General features: G+C 44.6%; 1 protein-coding gene across 3 annotated transcripts in view; it reads left to right on the forward strand.

The window, feature by feature from the left end:
* DOP1B (DOP1 leucine zipper like protein B) overlaps window positions 1-23134 on the forward strand; it is a 232104-nt gene that overhangs the window by 158333 nt on the left and 50637 nt on the right. For 2 of the 3 annotated variants that reach the window (XM_068270459.1, XM_068270461.1), the window contains 8 exons: window positions 275-944; window positions 2648-2919; window positions 4366-4518; window positions 7808-7908; window positions 8621-8811; window positions 10840-12433; window positions 14030-14144; window positions 16485-16670. In XM_068270459.1, the coding sequence (XP_068126560.1) occupies window positions 275-944; window positions 2648-2919; window positions 4366-4518; window positions 7808-7908; window positions 8621-8811; window positions 10840-12433; window positions 14030-14144; window positions 16485-16670 (3282 nt within the window). The remainder of the gene's footprint in view (window positions 1-274; window positions 945-2647; window positions 2920-4365; window positions 4519-7807; window positions 7909-8620; window positions 8812-10839; window positions 12434-14029; window positions 14145-16484; window positions 16671-23134) is intronic. The other variant, XM_068270460.1, reaches the window with a different exon arrangement.

The raw sequence follows: 23134 nt of genomic DNA on the forward strand, positions 1-23134 counted from the left end.
TACTTTGCATGGGACCATGAAGAGCTCAGTCCAGTGAATGTATTCTGCAACTAAATGTGAAATAAAGACTTTTCACTTTGTGATGTGCTAGAGTTCAGGTCCACTTCAAGGTGTGGTCCATCAGGTGGACAAAGAATAGCAGGGAGTGGATTGTATAATTGATCAATTTAGACCTGATGTGCAGATCTGAAGGTCTGATCCCAGATGTGTGATGTAACTGGCAGTTATGTATAAAATAATCTCACAATAACTGACACTGCAGTATTTATTATAGAGCCCATCTAAAGACTCTCTGAAGATTAAACAAAATGGGGACTCAGGGGCAGAGATTGCCGATGAAGATCCAGTCTACCCGCCTCTGAAATCAGAAGACAGCGGCATTGGCCTCAGCGCTTCCTCCCCAGAGCTTTCTGGGTACCTGCGTATGCCCAAGGTGTGTCCAGAAAAGGATGATGTCTGGAAGAAGGGTGGCAGCGTTCAGAAGACACTGCTCTGCGTACAAGAGCTGATCGCCCACTTCGCCAGCAAACATCTGTTTGGCATTCAGTTGCAGAGCCAGAAAAATGGTGTTCAGGGGTTGGACGTGACAGCGGAGAAGCAGGGCAGCGGGAAGAAGAGGGGAGCATGGGAGCCAAAACAGATGACGGCGCCGCAGTTCAAACAGATGCTAACGGAATTCTTCACCCCATGGCCGTCAGTATCTAAGCAGAAGAGTGACAAGGTGGTGTATTCCCCTTCCAGCTCACCTTCTAATAAAATACATAAGGGGACAGATAACGGGTGGGATATTGACCGCTTCATCCAGAATATGGGAGACATGTCTGAGGACTGCAGAGAGGCCTTTGCTGCAGCGTGTCACTTCCTGTTGGACTGCGCCACCTTCCCTGTCTACCTGTCTGAGGAGGAAACCGAACAGATGTACTCTTTTCTCTTCCAAGTACCTGGTAAGAGCTGCTTTTTAGGTTAGAACTGTAAATTGGGGTGTAGCATTAGCATTGGCCTGCTACCCTGGATGCTGCTGAGATTAGAAGTGTTCGTATCATGTAGAAGCATTTGACCAGTTTGGTCAGGTGGTATATTTGTAAGTTGCCGATTTGCTGTGATCATTTCATGCTTTAGCCACCCAGGAAACAGAAGTGCCACATGACTGTGATTAGCAAATCAGATCCTTACAAATGCATCATCTAGTTAAACTGATCACATTCTTCTCCATTAGGTTTGCTACACACACAGATAGGGTTAACACGATTTGTATCATTTTTTCAAGTAAGGGTTGCATACTCCACTTGGATAAAAGAAGGATGGAGGTTTAAGTATGGATGAGATGGGTTATAAAAAAGTGTGTGTGTGTGGGGGGGGGGTGACTTTTTTGTTGTTTTCGTGATTGAGGCAGGCGGCCAATCACTGTACAAGTTGCTCTGCTCTTTTCCCAGCACCCTGTTCTGCCCGGTGGACCTACCATGAAGCCACCTGAGTCACATGATTCAAGTGGCAAAATCTAGGTGGGGGCAGTATTTGGACAAACAGTTTAGGGTCACCTGGCTCCTGCCTCCTCTCCGCTCTCCCGCCCACCTTCCTGGCACACACACTACTCTCCTCATCATTCCCGAATCCCTGAAAAAAAAAAAAATCCCTGTCCTCATTAGACCAGTGACACCTGCTGCCCTTCCCTATGACATCTTAAGCAGGTGAGGTGACTCTTATAGAGGCATGCTATGGTAATATCCCATCACTGGTGAGAGATCACCATTGCCAGTCAGAGGGGGGGGGGGGGGCAGGAGGTGGTGCATCCTCCAATGTTTGCTTCAGCCAGCTGACAGTCTTGAACTGGCCCTGTCTGCCTTATGGGCAAGGAGACGGGGAGGCCAAGCAGGATTGGAAAATAACAGTGGAGGCTGTGCATGTTTTTGTCACATATTCAGTTGCTAACGATCAGTCTGTGGGTGATGGGGCGACATCCATACACACAATCTAAAGACAAACAAAACAATTACAAAGTCGTCATTTTTGGGAAACACATAAGTTGAAGGTGTGTACGAGCCTTGAAGTAAACCAGAGACCAAATAATACCGTAGAAAGAATCGATACTTACCCGGGGTTTCCTAAAGCCCCATAAGCACGTCTGAGTCCCTCACTGTCCTTCCACAGTCTGCCGTTCAGTCAGTAACTCAGCCAATAACTGGTTCAGTCGCGATAGTCGGGGTCTTCTGCATATGCGCAGGAGGTCCGTGCATGTGCAGAAGCCCTTGACTGATGCAACTGAACCAGTTACTGGGGCTGATTGTGGCTGAACAGTAGACCGTGGGAGGACAGCGAGGGACTCAGACGTCCTTATGGGGCTGGAGGAAACCCCGGGTAAGTATCGATTCTTTCTATTATTTGGTCTCTGGTACACTGGTGTTCCAGTGTGTCTGCATAAAATACATAATCACAATATGAGACCAGCACCCATATGCTGAAACTGTAGTCAGAAGTCTGACTGTATTAGGTTTGTGATTCAGACACTGCTGCAGCCAAAGAGATCAGCAGGATTTCCAGGTAACTGGTATTGTTTATAAGGAAATAAATATGGTAGCCTCCATAAACCTCTCCCTTCATATATTTTATTTATTTTTTCTCCGTGCATTGATGATTTTCTGCACACCAGGTTCTGGGGATTGTTGCTTCCCTCTGTGGTTCAAGTCCCTGATGACAGTGTGTTGCTGCGTGAAGGATTGTTACATACAAAATGTGGCCATTTCTACCCTCCTTGAGGTGATTAACCACTCGCAGTCTCTGTCGCTGGTCATGGAAGACCGAATGAAGCGATCCAAGATGGCCGGCTACAGCGCACTCTTTGGGAAACTGCAGATGATCACGGTGCCTCCCGTCTCACCCACAGTGCTCAAAATCATAGCAGAAAAGACAGACTTTTACCCGGTAAGAGTTTCACAGTTTTCAAGACAGCTACTGCGTGTAATGGAACAAATTATAACTCAAGCCAGTACAAAAAATGGCAAGGAGTCTTTGGGCAAAGTTTCCTAATGATCCTGGTCACCCATGGAGTGCCCCCTAGTGGCGACAGCCCTGAAAGCGATTTGAGTCCGCCAGGAGAAAAGCGCAATATAAATGTTGTGCGTCTTCTCTTGTCTTGTCAAAGACCAGAACTTCTCATGTTTAAAGCAGAAATCACTAATCAAAACCAACAAGAGGCTGGCAGCGATCACTTTACCTTATACATAGAATACTAAACATCAACCAGACTTTGGTCTGATCTAAACTTTATTTAAAGATGCCATATTTTATTAAAGCTTTTATTAAAAAAGTGGAAATTGGTTTAAATAAGTGGTGTAAAAAACAGGGAGGAGAGAAAGTAGCTGTACAAGGATATGCACAGGCCCACTGAAGAGCATGGGTCTGGACATGACCACGGGCTCTACGCCACTGCCCCTCCCAACCCACTGAATTTGGGGCACGTATGAAATCGTTGTGGAGATCTCAGGGCTCAAATGAGATTAATCTGGGTGCATTTTTACAGCATTGCTGAAACTCCCCCCCCCCCCCCCCCCCCCCAAAAAAAAGTGGTGGTTGGCCGCATCAAAGCAGCAAATTAGGGAGTAAGGCCCAAATGATAAATTAGGTGCCTCCAAAAACCATAATGTAATTTGTGGCTTTGTTTTGTGTGTGTGTTCACACTCAGGTCCAGCCTCTTTTACCATGATTTCTGCACCATCCTCCCCTCCCCGGCAGGGTCCCTTGTAGCAAGGAAATTAATGTTATTCACTTTGGCAGTCGGTGGTCTTTATGCTGTGACTGGTCCACATCATCATCCAGTGCAGTTTCAAGAACCTGTGCATTTTGCGATATGCAAGGACATTCTCGATATAATTTGGGGGAGGAGGGGCTCTCATGGTGATGCCAGCCACCAGAGGAGGGCCAGGATTTGTGCCACCATGTGACATGTGAGCCTACAACACTGCACGGGGGAGGGGGGGGGGGTTGGTGACACACATATACACTTGCGATGCGGCAGCACCAGGGCGGTTCCCGATAGATTGCATGCTGGCTGAAATCTATTGGAAATAGATGTGCAATGTCTGGGCAGGCAATAGATCCCTTCATGATCAGGTTTGATTTAATGGTCGATTTGGTAGCAGATCAAACAACGTCTGGCCACTTTAGGCCGCGCAACAAGAGACACAAACCAAGTAAAAATCACCTGAAATCACAAGTTACCAAAAGTAAAAAAAAAAAATGCAGTAAGTTGCATTGCACTTTGGAAATGCGTTGAGGATGTGCAGTGGTGGGTGGTGGGCCTAAGTTCCATTGTAAACTGTATTTTACACATACTAATTGGTGTACTGCTCCATCACTTTCTCCTGGCAGAGAGTGGCTCACGTGCTGTGGAATCAGCTGAACATAGAGACCAGAGAGCATCATATCACCTGTGTGGAGCTCTTCTACCGCCTGCACTGCCTGGCCCCATCCGCCAACATCTGTGAGGAGATCATCTGCCAGACCCTGCTGGACAACGACAAAGTGAGTGAAGAGTTCTGTGCACTGAATCCCTGTACAGTACAAAAGAGATCTGCATGGCTGATACAACATAGAGACTGCGGCATTCAGGGAACTGAGCATTAGAGGATAATCTGATGTGTACTCCTTATTACACTGACACACTGACATTCAGTGTGTCAGTGTAATAAGGTGGCCATTTTATGGTGGCCATTAACAATACAGTTCCCCCAACAATCGGCCAAATTAGCACTAACCAATCCGATGGGATTGATTCCATTAAACTAATGTAATTGGTTAGCAGTAGTTCAGCCAATAATAGGCAGGACTGACCGTTTCTGATCGATTACTGTGGCGATCGGAAACAATCATTTGGCTGCGAAATTGTACCATTGATGGGCATCTTATGGTGCACCCGTGGCCACATGTATCATGATGAGATAAACATGCGTATGTACAGTACAAAATATATTAATAACCAGGCTGTTTATCTTTTGTTAATTTGCTGCCTGTAAGAGTTAATTTCTAGGTATGGAAGTGACAGCTTCTGTCTCGTCGGTACCTTGTCAGGAATATAGTAAACATCACAGACAAGCAAATTACAGCCATAAAAGTTTTCCTGGCAGATTACAACTTCTAAGGGCAGGGAGAGATAGAAAAAGGTCAATAGTTCATGTATTTTAACTCTAGGACACTTAATAGACTGCCATTGAACAGACACAATAAAACATTCAATCTAATTTTGTAAGTGTTTAAATATAAAATTAAACCATGAGGTATCTAAAAAAGTCATTTTTAGGAGTAGGAGGATACATACAATTGTTTATCTCATCAGGTTATTTTCACCTTGGGTTCCCTTTAACACATGGGTCATCAGCAGAGTAGCGCACTGCCTCTTCCATCTCAGATAAATGCCACACTTGACATTTTTTGGATTCCAGAACTTTTACAAGGTTGTTACCAATCTCAGCAATATTGAACTCTGACACACTGATCTCCCATGTGCCTCCACACTGTTGTTCCATTGTTGTTATTGGGCATAACATGATTCCATAGGTCACTGTGATATTCTTCTGGAATCTTAGAGGTGCCCATAGATCTTGCAATGTATGGGCAAATTGACCAAGAGGCAGATCTTTCTCTGATTGAATCTGATCAGAGAGAGATCTGTGACTGCCCATTCACTGCAGACCGATTCCTGATTGATTTCAGCAGGAAAACTCTCAGGAATCAGCCTTGTGATGCCGCCCTTGGCCACGCCCCCCAAATGTTCCATGTGCCTCCTGTCACCCCACCCGCCGTACTTTTGCATTGGCACCCCAAGTGGCTGCCAGCGTTATAGCACTTGGGGCATGTGTGTGACATCACACTGGTTCCACGTGCTATAGTAACGTGGAATGCAGAAGTACGGTGGACACAGTGGCAACACTAACGGGTAGCGTGACAGGTAAAGTATTTTAAAGAGGAACTCCAGTGAAAATAGCGTGATGAAAAAGTGCTTAATTTTTACAATAATTATGTATAAATGATTTAGTCAGTGTTTGCCCATAGTAAAATCTTTCCTCTCTCTGATTTACATTCTGACATTTATCACATGGAGACATTTTTACTGCTGGCAGGTGATGTCACTGGAAGGAGATGTTGCTTGCATTTTTTGGCAGTTGGAAACAGCTGTTATTTCCCACAATGCAACAAGGCTCCTACAGTGTTATGTCAGGGCCTCAGTGCTGTGAGGCGCTGACATCACACTGTGGGAGGGGTTTCACCACAAAATCAGCCATACAGAGCCCCCTGATGATCCATTTGAGAAAAGGAAAAGATTTCTCATGGGAAAGGGGGTGTCAGCTACTGATTGGGATGAAGTTCAATCCTTGGTCATGGTTTCTCTTTAATGCACAAGCACCTGGAGGTACATAAAACATTTGGGAGGGGCAGCGGCCAGGGGTTTCATCGTTCGTGATTATCGCATGATGTTACCGCCATGCACACGACCGACCAGAATGGCCCGAGATTTCTCAGCATGTCTGTTTGATACATTCCACCAATTTCAACACGAAATAATACCGTATGGTCGATTCGCTGCCAAATCGGTAGATGTGTGTCCACCTTAACTGAACACAAACATCTGGGATCTTGATACAGTGCTGCAACCAGGGCCGGGCCAAGACAGAGGCGAGAGAGGCTCCAGCCTCAGGACGCAGTGTAGGATGGGCGCACAACTCATTCCTCTATTGTGTTTGAAGCAGGGAGAAATAAAAGAAAGGGGATACATGTCAGTGACGGCAAGCCATATAACCAGGGATTAAGGTGATGGGGGGTTTGGGGGCCTTGGGGCGTCTCCTAGTCTAATAGCAATCAGTGTGTGACGGCTGGGTTGGGAGGCATGGGGGGCGCACTTTGGTGTCTCAGCCTTGGGTGCCGGAGGACCTTGTCCCGGCTCTGGCTGCAACAACATTTTTAGGATCACACTGTTGCACTTGGGGGGCAAAAACATGTAAAACAAGTCAGAGCCTTCTGAATATTGGCATATTCATGTCTTGTTTGCCATGGCTAGATCTGGCTATACACATATTAATTTTTCTGGCCTGTTCAATTACTTTGAACAAATCTCACAGCTGTCTGTTCCCAACATGCCCGAGCAATCCTCTTTGATCAGTATTAGGAAATGTACTGATTGAAAGGGTGAATGGGCATGTTGGAACAATATTTGGCAAGCCGCGTGCGGGGGGGGGGGGGGGGGGGGGGGGATACACGTCATGACACTGCTGTCTACATCAGGAAATCGAATTAATCTAATGAAGATCAAGCAGACAATAGATGAGATTAATTTCGGCATGAAATAGGTCGCAACGCCAACCGGGTATGGTCTTTGGGGCACCGATTTTCATCCGATTCGATAATAATTATTGAATTGGATGATCAGTCGGACGTCAAGTTAAGAGAAGTATGGCCGCCACCTTAAGAAGTGCTCTGACTGCTGCTGTTTTCCAATGAAAATACTATTGTGAGTTTTTCTGTGTTAAAGCTGCCACAGTACATCTTACCTCACTCAGAGGATTCTCTCACAGATTGCACTAGTTCTGAGAATCCTACTTATCTCCTCCAGTTTTAGAAGGAAACTGCACCTTCTTAACAAACTCACACACAAGATGTTGTGTTTTGAATTGTGTTTTGAACTTGGAACCGCTGTACAATGCTACTCGAACATTCAGGAGCACAGGAGGTGGACATGTCGGCTTACGAGGTGACTGAATATGGGAAGGCTGATACCTGATGCTGTGTGTGCTCTTCTCTCTCGCCCCTCCCACTGCAGGTGATGAGACTGGAGGCCCTATTCCGATTCTCCGTAATCTGGCATCTGACAAGAGAAATACAAGGCAGCCGGGTCACGTCTCACAACAGGTCCTTTGACAGGTGACTGAAATATGAATCCATCATTTGATCTGACACACTGGGCCCATCATCACCCTCCACCCTCATGCTGTAAAGCCCCATAGCAGCTGCTATTGGTTTGCTGTGCCCCTAATTTGAGCTATGGTAGTTGCTTGTATTGTACTAGGAGCATCCAGTCTTTGTTATTGTGGGAAAACACAGAAGGTGAAAATCTAAAGACTCATAAAAACACAAATCTGCAAACACAGAGAAAAATGCAGAAATGTACACGCCTTAAAAAGCATGCGGTTCTGCACAGACAAGTGTGCGCCCAGCCTTAGTATTGACTGATTCTGTGTAAGATTATGAGTAAATGATGCCTTCTGATTGATAAGGGGTGGCTACTAGTATGCAGGGGTGTGACTACAATTCATGGGGCCTACCAGTGAAACTTTGATGCCCCCCCTCCCCCCACAATGCTCACACCCCTTTCTTGCTTCACCATGGTGCCATTCACGGCCTTGGGGCCCATCTCACAAGGGCCATAAAACAAGTGTGGCTATCATGCTTTTCACCCCATAACATGTGTGGCCACATAAGCACCTGTTCTGAAGGATAGTCCCCTGTAACAGAGGAAGGGAAGGTTAGTAGTTTGGGTCCCCCACACCTCTGGGCCCCACTGCAATCGCAGGCGATGCTCCCCTCTAGTTACACCTCTGCTAGTATGTTTACTGTATTATTTTCCTGTCCGTAGGTCTCTGTTTGTTGTCCTGGACAGCCTGAACTGCACTGATGGAGCTATTGGTGCGGCCGCCCAGGGCTGGCTGGTCCGCGCCCTCTCCTTAAATGACGTAGCCCGGATTCTGGAGCCCGTCTTACTGCTGCTGCTGCATCCCAAAACCCAGAGGACGTCCATCCACTGCATCAAGCAGAAGAACTCCTCAGGTATTTCATACAGAGATCTGCTGCCTTTGCTTGTAGTTAACATGAACACGTTTCCAAAGCCTGTGAAATAAATCAAACCTGTGAATACATCACTCATGCTGCTGTTTTATAATTACTTCATACCAGGCTTCAGTGATTAGCTTTCTTTGTTCTGAAAGTGTACCTGAGATGACGTGACAGGATGAGATAGATGAGTATATTTACTGCGCCAAGTATATACAGCAAAGTCCCCGATATTCAGAACCAAACTGGCATGCCTGAGGGGTGTTGGTTTTTTTGTGGTGGGGGGAGGGGTATTTGCAGGGAATAAAATACTTATCGAGCCTCCGGCGCAGTCTTCTAACCTCCCTGTAGCTCCTAGTGGCTTTCCTGTGTCCGTGCACGGCTCCCGGCGTGTCATTTGACTTGACAGAGGTCAGGTGACACGCCGGGAGCCATATACGGGGACGTCGGAAAACCACTAGTATCTACAGGAAGTTTAGAAGACGGCGTTGGGGGCTCGGTGAGTATTTTATGCTGCATGGACAGGGGGTGCTTTTTTGGTCGGTTGCTCAAGCACATGTATCCAACACCAGGAAATCCCTGCTGTGCTGTAATAATTAGGCTGTGTTCCTTTTCTTTTTAAGTAAGTGACAGTTTCTCTCCAGTGTCTCTCCAGTTTGGAGATAGTACAAATAGAGTAACCCACATTTATAAGGAATTACAACTATAAGGGCTTATTTCCACTAAGAGCCTTGGCCGTTTCCGATTCGACTGCGGCTCCCCTTCTGCTGCGCCGCCACTGCCCGAATTGCTAAGCTGTGCTATGCACGAGTATAGTGAGTCAGCTGCATGCTGCAGAAATTGTCCACAGTGCGATCTGGATAGTGAGCTCATGTAAAAGATAGGCAGAATTTACCCACCCCCTATGGGGAAACACTGCAGATTCGTGCTGAATTCTGCACTAGTGAAAACGGGCCCTAAAACTCTTTCCTGGAAGGGAACAGCTTCTGAGTGTAGGGAATAGATAAAAAAGGTCAGTAGTTCATATATTTTAGCTTTGGGACACTTGAAAGTCTAAGTCATTGAGACCATAACATTTTAAATTTGCTTTTTAAGTTTTTACAAATTTTGGGCTGCTGAAAAAAGTTGTTTGTGGGAGTAGGATGATAGAAACAATTGTTTATCTGATCAGTTTTCTTTCACCCAACTTGTTCCAAAAGGACAGGCCCCTAAATGCACTAACACATATGTGGTTTTCCATGATGCATCACTCCCAAATATGCAAATCTTCTCTTTATGCCCCTAAAGCCAGGCTCACATGCAAAACCACTGGTGTATAGTGAGCCTAAAGCTTATTCATTTTACAGAGCTATAACAATCCAACATACATACAGCCTGTTTCGGACTTTGTACTGGTCCAAGCCCTATTGTATAGAGCCATATCAGTCCATGAAACCAGAAAGTCCAAAACAGGACTGACGTGCATCTATAAAATGTATAATATATAGGCTTACTATACACCAGTGGTTCTGGGTGTGTTCCTGACTTTCAGAGGCATAAAGACATGATTTGCATATTTAGGATTGAAGCATCATGGGAAACTACATTTGCTAACTTAAAGGACAACTGACCCGAGAGGGATATGGAGGCTGCCTTATGTATTTCCTTTTAAACAATACCAGTTGCCTGGCATCCCGTTGATCATTCAACACTGGCGTCAGTTGTGTCTGAATCACACACCTGAAACAAACATACAGCGAAAGTCAAACATCTGATCTACATGCTTGTTCAGAAGAACAGCCAGGTACTCTGCATTGTTTAAAAGGAAATCAATCTGACAGCCTCCATATCCCTATCACTTCAGGCGTGCTTTAAAACAGAATTATTGCACATAACTTTTGTTTTAAGAAGGCAAAATTATACTGAAGGCAGCACTTCATTGGTTTTTAGCTATTTAAGAGCAAAAACAAATGTCCAGTAACGTCTGGTCAAAATCGTTCCCCAATATATTAATTCAAAAATGTATCTTTTTGTTTTTGTCTGTAGAAGAAATCAGCTACTGGTGCAGAAGATCAAGACCTTCTCTGAAGGACAACTTAGGAGGTCACGAGTTTCCTGAGAGTAATAATGAAGAAAGTTTTCCTCAGTTCAACACAGTTGACAGGGAGGCGATCTGGGCTGAAGTTGAGAAGGATCCTGAGAAGATGAAGAATGAATGGGCTGAACACCTTGCTTCGGACAATGGGGAGCCTCCGTTTTGTAGAGACAATGATCAGGAGGACAGTGAACACACAGAGTCTGCAGATACCAGTGTTGGGCAAAGCGTCACTGAGAACTCATCATCATTTACACCTAGCTCAGGGGACATCAGTAATGATCAGCCATGCAATGACAATATTGAAGGCCAAGGTTCTTCTAGGGCTTCTGGTCAGCCAAATATGTGTTGTGTGGATGCAGGCAGGCCTAACGCATTACTAAATTTGGTACGTACCGAATCTGATGTCACCCAGACCTCAGAATCACTCTCTAGTGATGACGAAGCTGAATTAGAGCTACAGGCCATCAGAAGCACAAAACTTCTCAAGCAGCAGAAAGAGAAGGAAGAGATGATTGAAGCCTTGTTCAAACATATACTCCTCTACTTACAACCCTACGATTCCAAGAGAGTGTTATATGCCTTCTCTGTCTTGGAAGCTGTTCTAAAAACAAACCCTAAGGAGTTTATTGAAGCTGTAGCCAGTACTAGTATGGACACCAGCTCTACTGCCCACCTCAACTTAATTTATAATCTTCTTGCACGCCATCAAGAGGCTCTGGTTGGACAAAGCTTTTATGGGAAGCTTCAGACTCAATCTCCATCTATGTGTCCTCATTCTTTATTGATTGAGCTCTTGACATACCTCTGCTTGAGTTTCTTACGCTCCTATTACCCTTGTTACCTCAAAGTCAGCCACAGGGATGTCCTCGGCAATCGAGATGTCCAAGTGAAGAGTGTGGAAGTTCTGATCAGGGTGATGTCTCAGTTGGCTTCTGTAGCCAAGAACTCTGAGAGTAAAAATGTTGACTTCATCCACAATTTGCTTGAAAGGTGTAAGGTTCAAGAATTTGTCCTGTTGTCGTTGTCTGCTTCCATGTACACAAGTCAAAAGAAATATGAACTGGTATCACTTGGTGGAAACCAAGACTTAGGAGATGAAGGTTTGTTTGAAGAAAGTGTGATTAATTTTGGTCAAGACCAGATATGGAGCGAGCATCCTCTTCAGATTGAGCTCCTGAAACTGCTCCAGATTTTGATTGTTCTAGAGCACCATCTACGGCAACTACATGAAGACCAGGACTCAGCAGTAGACCTTTCTAAGGAATGGAATCGGGGAGTCAACTTCCAGCAGTCTATTAATGCTATGCAGTATGTGCAATCACACGCTATCACCTCCCAGGGCTTGTTTGTCTCTGCTGTGGTGAGGGCGCTGCGTCCGGAGTATGGCTATGGAATGCACCCACCTTGGGTGGCTCTGGTCACTTCCTCTTTGCCTTTCTTTGGCAAGTCTCTGGGCTTAACTGTAGCACCCTTTGTTGCTCAGATTTGTAAGAACTTAGATGAGCTAGTCAAGCAGTATGAAAATGAGTCCTTAAAAATGAGGTAAGTTCAAAAGGATTTCTTATATATCATTCTTTTAATTTTTTTTGTTACTGATAAACATTACATTTGGTATTCTTTCAAGTGTCACTGTCATCTCTACTTTGCAAGTAATCAGGACTGCAGCCATTTTACATATATGTAGCAAAAAAGAGAAAATTCCCCTATCTAGCATCAATGTAATAAGTCTAGGGACCTGAATAATGCAAGCATCCACAACAATTAATTATATCAAAGAAAATATTTTATTAATTAGCTTAGCCAAATAAGGAGACATTACCTTAAAGTAGTAGGATTAGCCATACTTTGCCAGGGAAAAAAACACATATATAAGTAGATAAATACTTGATCTACTTACATAACACATGTATTGTACTGTCCACGTTTTGATTTCAGTTAATGTTATATAGTAAATTAAGAGAATTCTGTTCCTGGTGGGGGCCATGTCTTTTGCCCACAGTTTAGGCTAAAATCTGATGTCATTTCTGCCCTTTACTTTTTTCTTTTCTCCTCCAATCGCTGAGTCACCTCAGCCTTGCTCGTAAACACAAGTTAGCAGGAGTTCGTGTTTCAGATAAGCAGCTGGCAGGGAAATAAAGGGAAGAGGAGGAATATATTATAGATAAAAAGAACTCCCAGCATGCAACTGTTTGGCACTGACTACTAAAGGGCCAGTGCTCCTTAATTATGTGATAACTAACTCCAAATCATAACAGTAGAAAAAGTTTTGAAAGTTTTAAATGCAGGATTAGCATCCTTATAACTTAATACACTCAAAAGTCGGGACCATGTTGGTTCATACCTGTCAGTACATGCTGATTAAGTTGAAAGACCCTAGTAAGGCTTAATAAGAAACCCTTAAGGCGCATACACACGCCTTATTTATTCAAACGACAGGCCGGCAGACCCGCCCGCGGGGCGCCGTTCTAGCGACAGTTTCCGTGTGTGTACAGTCGGTCGGCAGTCTGATAAGGCTGGTTTTGACCGATCTGCTGAGCAAATGTATCTCAATGGCGATGCAGATGACTACGTATTTACATGCGTTGGTGCTTATTTTTTGTTTTTAAATATCATACTGTATTTTATTCCATTGATATTGGGAAAATATTGAAAAACACATACAAAATGCTGCAGAATTAAATGCACAGTGCAGAAAATGCACTGCCTAGTGTGCTCCCAGCCTGCCCCTAATCCCTCCCAAGCCTAGAATCACAGGAACAGAGCAACAGGTCACAGCAGCAGTTGTAAATGAGCATGATAATTCCAATATTTGTTTATGATGGTGTATCCAGTATTTGCTTATGATTATAGTGCTGACACCTTCCACAGCGCTGTACAGAGTATATGGTCTTGACTGTCCCTCAGAGGGGCTCACAATCTAATCCCTACCGTAGTCCTATGTCTATGTATGTATAGTGTAGTGTATGTATTGTAGTCTAGGGCCGATTTAGGGGGAAGCCAATTAACTTATCTGTATGTTTTTGGGATGTGAGAGGAAACCAGAGTGCCCAGAGGAAACCCAAGTGTGTCATTGTATTTTTATATTCTTCTGTGAATGTAACCAATGTGATGAGTTCATCCTTTGCTTATTTGTGCCAGCAGCACGGCGTGCAAGAGAGAGAACATTTCACCTGATTACCCGCTCACCCTGCTGGAGGGCCTCACCACCATTGGCCACTTCTGCCTTCTGGATCATCCCACTCAGGCAAAGAGGGTAACTATCTGCTGTCTCTGCTCATTCAGCTTTTAACAGAAATAGACATAATAAGAAGTGTAGCCAAACCTTATCAGCATACAGCCCAGATGTGGACATGCTCTGCTGTCCTTGTAACAATGTTGCTGTCACAGATTTAAAAAAGTAGTAGCAGTAGGGTATTGTACGGTGTTAGCCATCAGTAAAAGCAAGAAGTTTTAAATCAGGATGATACCATTTATTGGCTAACTAAAAATGAATAAAAATAAGCAAGCTTTCGGCCTTGCAGCCTTTGTCTGGCTTATATCCTGTTAGTTTGCAAACTGGTGGTACAGACAGCTTTATACATGCAACATCAAAAGGGAGAACAGATATTTTTTCAAGCATAAATACATATCATTAAGATGCCTTAATTCAAACAGACCATCTACATGGGGTTAAAGGTTGTTAGCTAAGATAAGGATCCTTGTTTACTCCCTGCTCACAGACCTGGGATTAGGATTGACCCAGACGTATCGTAAATTCTTAGTTCACAAGTTCAGCTATAATGGCTGAGAAAGTTCAAATATCATCAGTCTCATACCAATATAAAAAGTTGTTGTCCTTATTCAAACCGTTCTGCACAGCTTTGAACCAATTTATAAATTTTGTTTTTGCTATTAATCGATCATTTGACGTTTTGAAGCCACCCTTCAGGGCAGTGACACAAAGATCATCCATGCTGTGTCCGTTGGACCGAAAGTGTGTAGCAACTGGGAGTCCAGATTTGGTATCATTAATAGTGTGCCTGTGTCCATTCATACGTCACTGCCCTGAAGGATGGCTTCAAAACGTCAAATGATCGATTAATAGCAGAAACAAAATTTATAAATTGGTTCAAAGCTGTGCAGAACGGCACAAAGATGCCTCAATTGTTTGCGCGCTTTTTTGGTAGTTGGACTGAGCAACCGCTGTTCACTAAGGCCCGGTTCACATCTGCGTTTTGGGCTAAAACGGATCCGGTGTCCGCTTTACCCGATCCGGATGGCTCAGTCTGTGGCCCAATTCACATTGTGAAAACGGATCTGATCAATGATTGATCGGATCCGTTTTCACTCAGCAAATACAAACCTTATCTTCTGCAGCAGCCGGCGGTAGAGGCTTCCTCTTCTTCCGCTGTGACCACACAGCGCATCATGTGACTAGTCACATGACGCGTCATGTAGTCACATGACGCGGAAGAAGACGGAAGCCTCTACCACCGGCTGTTGCACAAGATTAGGTATATATTTAGCCTCCCTAGCCCACCCGCCTGCTCGGCTGCTGCACCCTCACCCTCCCTTCGCTCAGGATCGCGTCGGCTCATGCCCCCATCCCCCGTGGAACGGTTTGTTTCTTCACTAGTGTGAAGAAACGTTCCGTTTCCCATTGCCCCCAATGCTGCAGTATTTTTTTCTGGATCCGTTACGCTAAGCAGAACGGTCCGGAAAATTAGGGCCTGCGGCATTTTTTTGGATCCGGGGGCCGGAACGTACCCGTACCAATGGACGCATGTGAATGGATCCATAGGTTAACATTGGATCCATTTACATCTGTTCCGTTTGTACAGTATACGTTCCGCTTACGTTCCAAAAAAAATGCTGATGTGAAACGGGCCTTAGTGCATTTGTAGGTAAAGAAATAACTAAAAATAACTGGAAATTCCCCACAAGGAGATGGACAAGTCCAAAGCCTGACAGATCTGTCAGATTTGTAATACCTACTGTAATTGACAGCAACATAGGAAAAATGTAATTTATAGTGCATTTTACTCTGGGAGAAATGTATTTTAAGTTTTACAATTTTTTGTGATAGTTGTCCTTTAAAGTGGTACGAAACTCAGCATTTCCTCTTTGTTCTAAAAGATTATTCAAATCTACTACCACAAAAAAAAAAATGTAGCATTCAGTTAAACACAGCACTTTGTTCTTCAGTGGAAAGCTCCTTGCTGCTTCTGGCTGCATCCTAAGAGGTGATAACATTATATTTTGTTTCCATTCACCTGTTGCTACAGTTAGTATACAGCCAGCAGCATGCTGAAACAGAACTGCACTGAGCTGAGAGGCAGAGAGAGGGGAGAAATGAACACTACTAGATTTTAATATATAAATATAGCAGCTATGCAATAAAAAGCAATGGCAGCTTTCAAAGCAGAGAAACTATACTTTGGGAACTGGTAATTTGTAAATGGACAATATTACCGTACTTGTGCATAAACACAAATATGCTAACTGTTTGGGTAATAAAAAGTAAAAAAAAACACATTTTTATTGAATGTTATATCAGAGTTTTATCCCACTTAATCAATATCAGCATTCATTTCCTGCTGTTTCTTGTTCTAAGTCTTCAGGCTCTGACCCGGCCAATCTGAAGAACGCTCGCAACGCCCTCCTGGAGGAACTCCCGCGTATTGTGAATAGCCTCTCCCTCCTCTGGAGCGTGATCACTAAGCAGGAGCGGGAGCGGAGGCCCTCCGACCTCCTGGGGACCATCAAAGCTTCCTCATCTGTCTATTTCAAAAGCACCAAGGTAAGGATTCCACTATGTTTTATAGATAACGCTACCATTCCAGCAGAATGTTAGTCAGGGGCACAGTGCTAAAAGAGTCACTGTCGGGCATAAAATCAAAAATAAACTCTTTATTTTTATCTGGTAAACAAGTAATAAGGATGCTAACCAGGCAATCCAAAAGTTAAAATCACTATTACTATTCTTGTTGATAAATGTTCATTCCCCAGTTTACCTGACTCTTATTTGGTACACACAAAAGAAGTTGCAGGGCATGCTGGGTTGTCCTTTTTTGCTTCTCTTTTTTCCCCTCAGACTTAACTAATGCAGCCTGATTGGCTGAAGCCTCTTTCTCTCCTGTTTTACCCTCCCACACCTTTTTCTATAGTGGAGAGCGGGCAATGCATACACAATCAGACAGAGTAAGGGAGGAAATTACATCAGGATTGGCTTTAAGATAGACACAGTTAAAATAGAGAATCCTAAAAAGGATTTTCTCTTTATTTACTATAGAACAGTGATTCTCAACCTGGGGTCCGCGGACCCCTGGAGGTACATCAGTACCTGTCAGGGGGTCCCCCAGGGGCCGCGGAGAACCGCTGCATCGCAGTTTACAATTGAATAGCAGGCAGCTGTTAAATCTCCCCCGTAGCACCGCTATGCCCTATTCACAGGCGCTCGTGTGGGATATGTGTAGTAGCCTAGCTCTCTGATTGGCCCAAATGCTGCCTGTCACAGCAGCGCCTGCACCCGCCCGCACCACCATCGCGGTCAATCAGAGCCGCTGCTGTGACAGACAGCATTTGGGCCAATCAGAGAGCTAGGCTACTACACATCTCCCGCACGAGTGCCTGTGAATGAGGCATAGCGGCGCTATGGGGAGATGTAACAGCTGCCTGCTATTATTCAATTCTAAACTGTGCTGCAGTGCTACGTGGGGGAGGGGGGGGGGGGGGTTGGCCATTTAACTGCAGCAAGTGTGCATGAGTTTTTCTGAGGGGGGGGGGGGGGGATGGTTGAGCAAGGAGGAATAGATCTGCTCCGGCCACCATTTTCCTGTAGCCAGGAATAGAGGAGCAGGCCACGGGAAGGGGAGGGGAAGGGAAGGCAAAGGAGGTGGCAGAGGCTCTTCCATCCAGCGCCATTTGCAGACTGTTGCTGCATGTGGTTGGACGTGTGAGAGGGAGCTCTCACTGTGCATCACTGTATCAGAATTACTAATCCTAAAAGCTTTTATAAAAGCTATTATTAGGAGAAGGAGGGGTGTTATTATTAAGTGGATAGGTAGGCTGGTGGTGGTGGAAAAAAAACTGTTCTTTTTTTTTTTCAATCTTTTTCCTTGCTCAGGCCTATAGATTTTCATTGTGTGTGCTGTTATACTGCGTGACTAGTGCACCTGTATTTTGCTAGTATTTGGCTCCACCCACATCATGTCATGGCCACACCCACTTTTTTCACCGCTTCGCGCACCGCCTTAATCGGTAGGGGGTACATTTGCTTAGGGATGACCCACAAAGTGGTACATGTGCTGAAAAGGTTGAGAACCACTGCTAGAGAAAAATCACTAAGATCAAAATGTGGCCAGTACAATACATGTGTTATGTAAGTAGAGCAAGTATTTATCTACTTATATATGTGTTTTTTTCTGAGATATTATGGCTGACAGCTCCTCTTTAAAGTTAGAATGCTGGTTGCTATACCCAAAAAATTGAGGGCCCGTTTCCACTTGTGCAGGGGGAATCGTTGCGGTAAAAATTCACATGCGGATGCAAATTTCGCATGCGGGTTTATGCAAATTTTCATGCGAATTCGCATATGATTTGGCATGGATGACGATGTATGCGAATTTAACTATGGCAGTGCCTGTGTGCTTTTCCATTGATTCCATGTGAAATCGTATGCGAATTCGTATGAAAATTCGCATACCAATACCGCATGCGAATAACCTATTAAATACATTGTATGCGAATCACATAGCGGTATGTGGTATGCGAATTCTGATGGCTCTGCCGTGCAGATTTTTTCTGCACAGAAAAAGGCAAAGGAATCCTGACAAGTGAAAACAGCCCCATCCACTTGTATTGGCTATGCGAATTCGCGATAGTGGAAACGGGCCCTCATTGAGTTTTTTGGGGGTTTTTTTAGCTTGGGCTTTCAGTGGGAATAACATTTGTATGCCATTCGTATGAGTCATTAGATAAGCAGATGAGAGTTATCTTTAAAGTGGACCTGAACTCTTGTACAGAGTTTAGCCTGTTTAAATCCCTCATGTGTGTCTAATCACAAGTTGTAATTTGATTTCTCCCCTGTGTCACATGACTGCCATGGCAGAGATGGCAGATAAGCTCATTTGAAAGCACAGGATGTTAACAATATGTCTGCTTCCATGAATCAGGAAGTAAAAGCAGTGCAGATTTATTGCAGGATTTGTATCAGGTGTAGGGTAACAACAACAATAACAATAATATTTATATAGCGCTTTTCTCCCTGGGGACTCAAAGCGCTGTGACCCTGCATTATGCAGTCTCAAAGGCTAGGGAAAAGAGGTGAGTTTTTAGCCTTTTTTTAAAGCTGTCCAGAGAAGGAGCCTCTCGTACTGATTGTGGAAGTGAGTTCCATAGAGTAGGGGCTGCATAGGAAAAGGCCCGAGCACCAAATGTTAAGTGTATCCTGGGAATAACCAGCTTCATCTTGTTGGCAGAGCGGAGGGTGCGTGGAGGGGCATAAAGTTCCAATAGATCCGCTATGTATTTGGGTCCCATGTGGTGTAGAGCCTTGAATGTCAGCAGGCAGATCTTAAAATTGATTCTCCATTTTACTGGCAACCAGTGAAGAGTTTGCAGTACTGGGGTGATGTGTGAGCTGCGGGGGGCATTGGCTAGGAGTCTGGCTGCAGCATTCTGTACTAGCTGTAAGGGGCGCACAACCTTATCTGTAGATCCGATTAACAGGGCGTTGCAGTAGTCTAGGCGGGAGGATACAAATGCGTGAACCAGGGCAGGTAGGTCTTCAGCTGGGATTAGGTGTTTTATTTTCGCTATATTTCTTAGATGGAAGAAGGAAGACTTGACGACAGCTGATACCTGCTGTCTGAGTTTTAGATTTCCATCCAGGATCACCCCAAGGTTTCGCACAGAGTCTTTATACTGTACAGTATCTCCCCCAATTGCTAGTTTGAGGTGGTGAGCGGTTTGAACTTTATCCATCATGTGTGCACCACCTACCACCAACACCTCTGTTTTGTCAGAGTTCAGCCTCAGCCAGCTGGTGTTCATCCAATTTTGTAAATCCACTAGACACGCATTTATGGATGCTGATGGGTCTTGGGTGCCAGGCTTGAAGGACAGATACAGTTGTGTGTCATCTGCATAACAATGGTATCCTAAACCATAGTTCTGGATTATTTTGCCCAGTGGGAGCATGTAGACTGCAAAGAGTAAAGGGTAAAGGTCATTATGCTGTTGCGTATCTTTTAGAGCAGAGAGGAGGTTCTGAGTTCAGGTCCGCTTTCAAGACAGTGTTAGTCTAGGTTCACACTTGAGTCAGATCATGAGCAGCTATCTTTTTGAGCAGAGAGGAGGTTCTGAGTTCTGGTCCTCTTTACCACAGCTGGGACATTTCAGCTCACTCCGTAATGCACAATGAGCCTAAATGTGCTTCAGAAGAGTTTCAGGCTTGTAGCTCGGTATGTGTGTGCTATAGACATCGCCGTCTCTCTATTTAAAGTGAGAAGAATATGGAGGTTGCCATATTTATTTCATTTTAAGCAATACCAGTTGCCTGGCAGTCCTGCTAATCCTCTGCCTCTAATACTGTTACCCACAGACCCTGAACAAGCATGCAGCAGATCAGGTGTGTCTGACATTATTGTCAGATCTTACAAGATTAGCTGCATGCTTGCTTCTGGTGTGACTCAGACACTACTTTAGCCACACAGATCAGCAGGATAGCCAGGCAACCGGTATTGTTTAAAAGTAAATAAATATGGCGGCCTCCGTATCCCTCTCACTTCAGGTTTGCTTTAATTCCCCAAGATGGCTTCCTTTCTGGAATTTTCCCATGATGCAAATCTTTATCTTGTTTACATTTGCATTATCAGTTAAAAACTGACGTCGGTAGTTAGACGTAAAATTGCAAAGGATCGCACACCTTCAACAAGCTAGCTGCTGGTTCTGGGCTTTGCAGCACGGCCAATACTGTTCATACACCCAAAGGAGGGTGCACGCAGGAGCGGGTCTGCAGGAACCAACCAAGTTTATTGTTGGCGTAGTGGTCAGCGCTCTCGCCTTGCAGCGCTGGGTCCCCAGTTCAAATTCCAGCCAAGTGAACATCTGCAGGGAGTTTGCATGTTCTTCCCGTGTCTGCATGGGTTTCCTCCGGGCACTCCGGTTTCCTCCCACACCCAAAAAACATGCAGATACGTTAGTTGGCTTCCCCCTAAAATTGTCCCTAGACTATGATACATGCACTACATGATACATACACAGATGTGTATAGATATGACTATAGTAGGGATTAGATTGTGAGCCCCTCTGAGGGACAGTTAGTGACAAGACAATATACTCTGTACAGCGCTGCAGAAGATGCCGGCACTATATAAATAAATAAGAATAATAATTATTCCATTACGGTGAAAAACAGAGGCATGTGACCGTCACCTGAGTGCAGCTTCCATATCCCTCTCACTTCAGGTTCCCTTTCATATTATTCTTAATACAAAGGTAATTATATAACTGTCCTTATGTATTCCAAAAAGGAATGTTGTTATCATGCCTGCTGCTATTAAATCTTGAAGAGCTACAGATACTGAGTGTGGTGCCGGTCCTTTTTGGAATACATATTGCTGTGGCCCCCAGGTACCGGGGTGAGGACCTTGGCACACCAATTCTTTTATTTTGAGCCTTATAGTGGAGCTCCTGGACGCTTGTATTATAACTGTCCTTATATAAGAAATGATTCAAATATATTATTTATCTCATTCACTCAGTTAAAATGTAATTATCTGTAACCTTGAGGAAGGAACATCTCATTATTTAAAAACAATACATTTTGTGTGTCTTTCAATTCCATGACAGACCTTGATTTTGGTACATCTTATTTCAAAACAGTACAATATAACATTCTTAGATGATGTCACAGAGGATGTAGATGTACTGTAGTGGTGGATAAAGTAGTTAGAGGGACTCCGAGCAGTGCAAAAACTATGGAAAGATGCATCTCTCTTTCTCCTCTTTCCAATGATCTATAAACCACCACCCTAAGCCTTTTAGTTTTCATTATTTTCGCGATTGCAATTGCAGCGGCTGCGATTTCGATCGCGAAAATAGAGAAAACTAAAAGGCGTAGGGCGACGATTTAGGTGTCGCCAGAAAGAGGAGAAAGAGAGCTTTAAAATGATATCCATCTTTCCATAGTTATATTGTATTACACAGGGCGACTTTTTCTGCTGAATGCAGCTGCTGACTGAGAAAAAGTCCCCCTGTGTAATACAATATAACTATGGAAAGATGGATATCATTTTAAAGCTCTCTTTCTCCTCTTTCTGGCGACACCTAAATCGTCGCCCTACGCCTTTTAGTTTTCTCTATTTTTGCGATCGAAATCGCGGTCGCTGCAATTTCAATCGCGAAAATAATGAAAACTAAAAGGCGTAGGGTGGCGGTTTATATATCATTGGAAAGAGGAGAAAGAGAGCTTTAAGATGATATGCCTCTTTCCATAGTTTCTGCACTGCTCGGAGTCCCTTTAAAGTAACTGAACTGCTCTCTTCTCTCCATTCCACTCTACAACAGTAGTCTCCTATTTCCCTTTGCAAAAACTTCCACAAATTCATCCATGTCTAAGTTATTTGTTATGTATATTGGTAATATTGGTATGAGGCTGAGTATATTTAATGCCAAAACTATTTCTCAGCCTTTATAGCTTAACCTCTTGATGACCAGCTAACGCCGATTGGCGTAAACTGGTCGTCTGCGGGTTTCCATGGAAACGGCCGCTCGTTCGAGTGACCTTTCCATGTCCGTTCACGGAGGGTGTCTCCGTGAACAGCCGGAGAGCCGCCGATCGCGGCTTGCCGGCAAAATGTAAACACGCGGGGAAGAAATTCCCGCTGTTTACATCATACGGCGCTGCTGCGCAGCAGCACCGTAAGGCAGATCAGCGATCCCCAGCCTCTGATTGGCCGGGGATCGCCGGCATATGATAGGCTGAAGCCTATCCTTCAATGCGCAGGACAGATATCCGTCCTGCGCAGCCCAGGAAGGAAGAGGTAGGGAGGGAGAGGGAGGGAGCACAGAAAGCGATGCGGAGGGGGGCTTTGAAGAGCCCCCCCCCCCGCAAAGCGCAGAGAGCCGGCGGCGATCAGACCCCCCCAGCAGGACATCCCCCTAGTGGGGAAAAAAGGGGGGAAGTCTGATCGCCCTGGCATAATACTGATCTGTGCAAGGCACCCCTGGTCGGCAAGTGGTTAACTTGTGAACTCAGAA

Source organism: Hyperolius riggenbachi, chromosome 2, assembly GCF_040937935.1.
Source record: "Hyperolius riggenbachi isolate aHypRig1 chromosome 2, aHypRig1.pri, whole genome shotgun sequence".
NCBI classification, from domain to species: Eukaryota; Metazoa; Chordata; class Amphibia; order Anura; family Hyperoliidae; genus Hyperolius; species Hyperolius riggenbachi.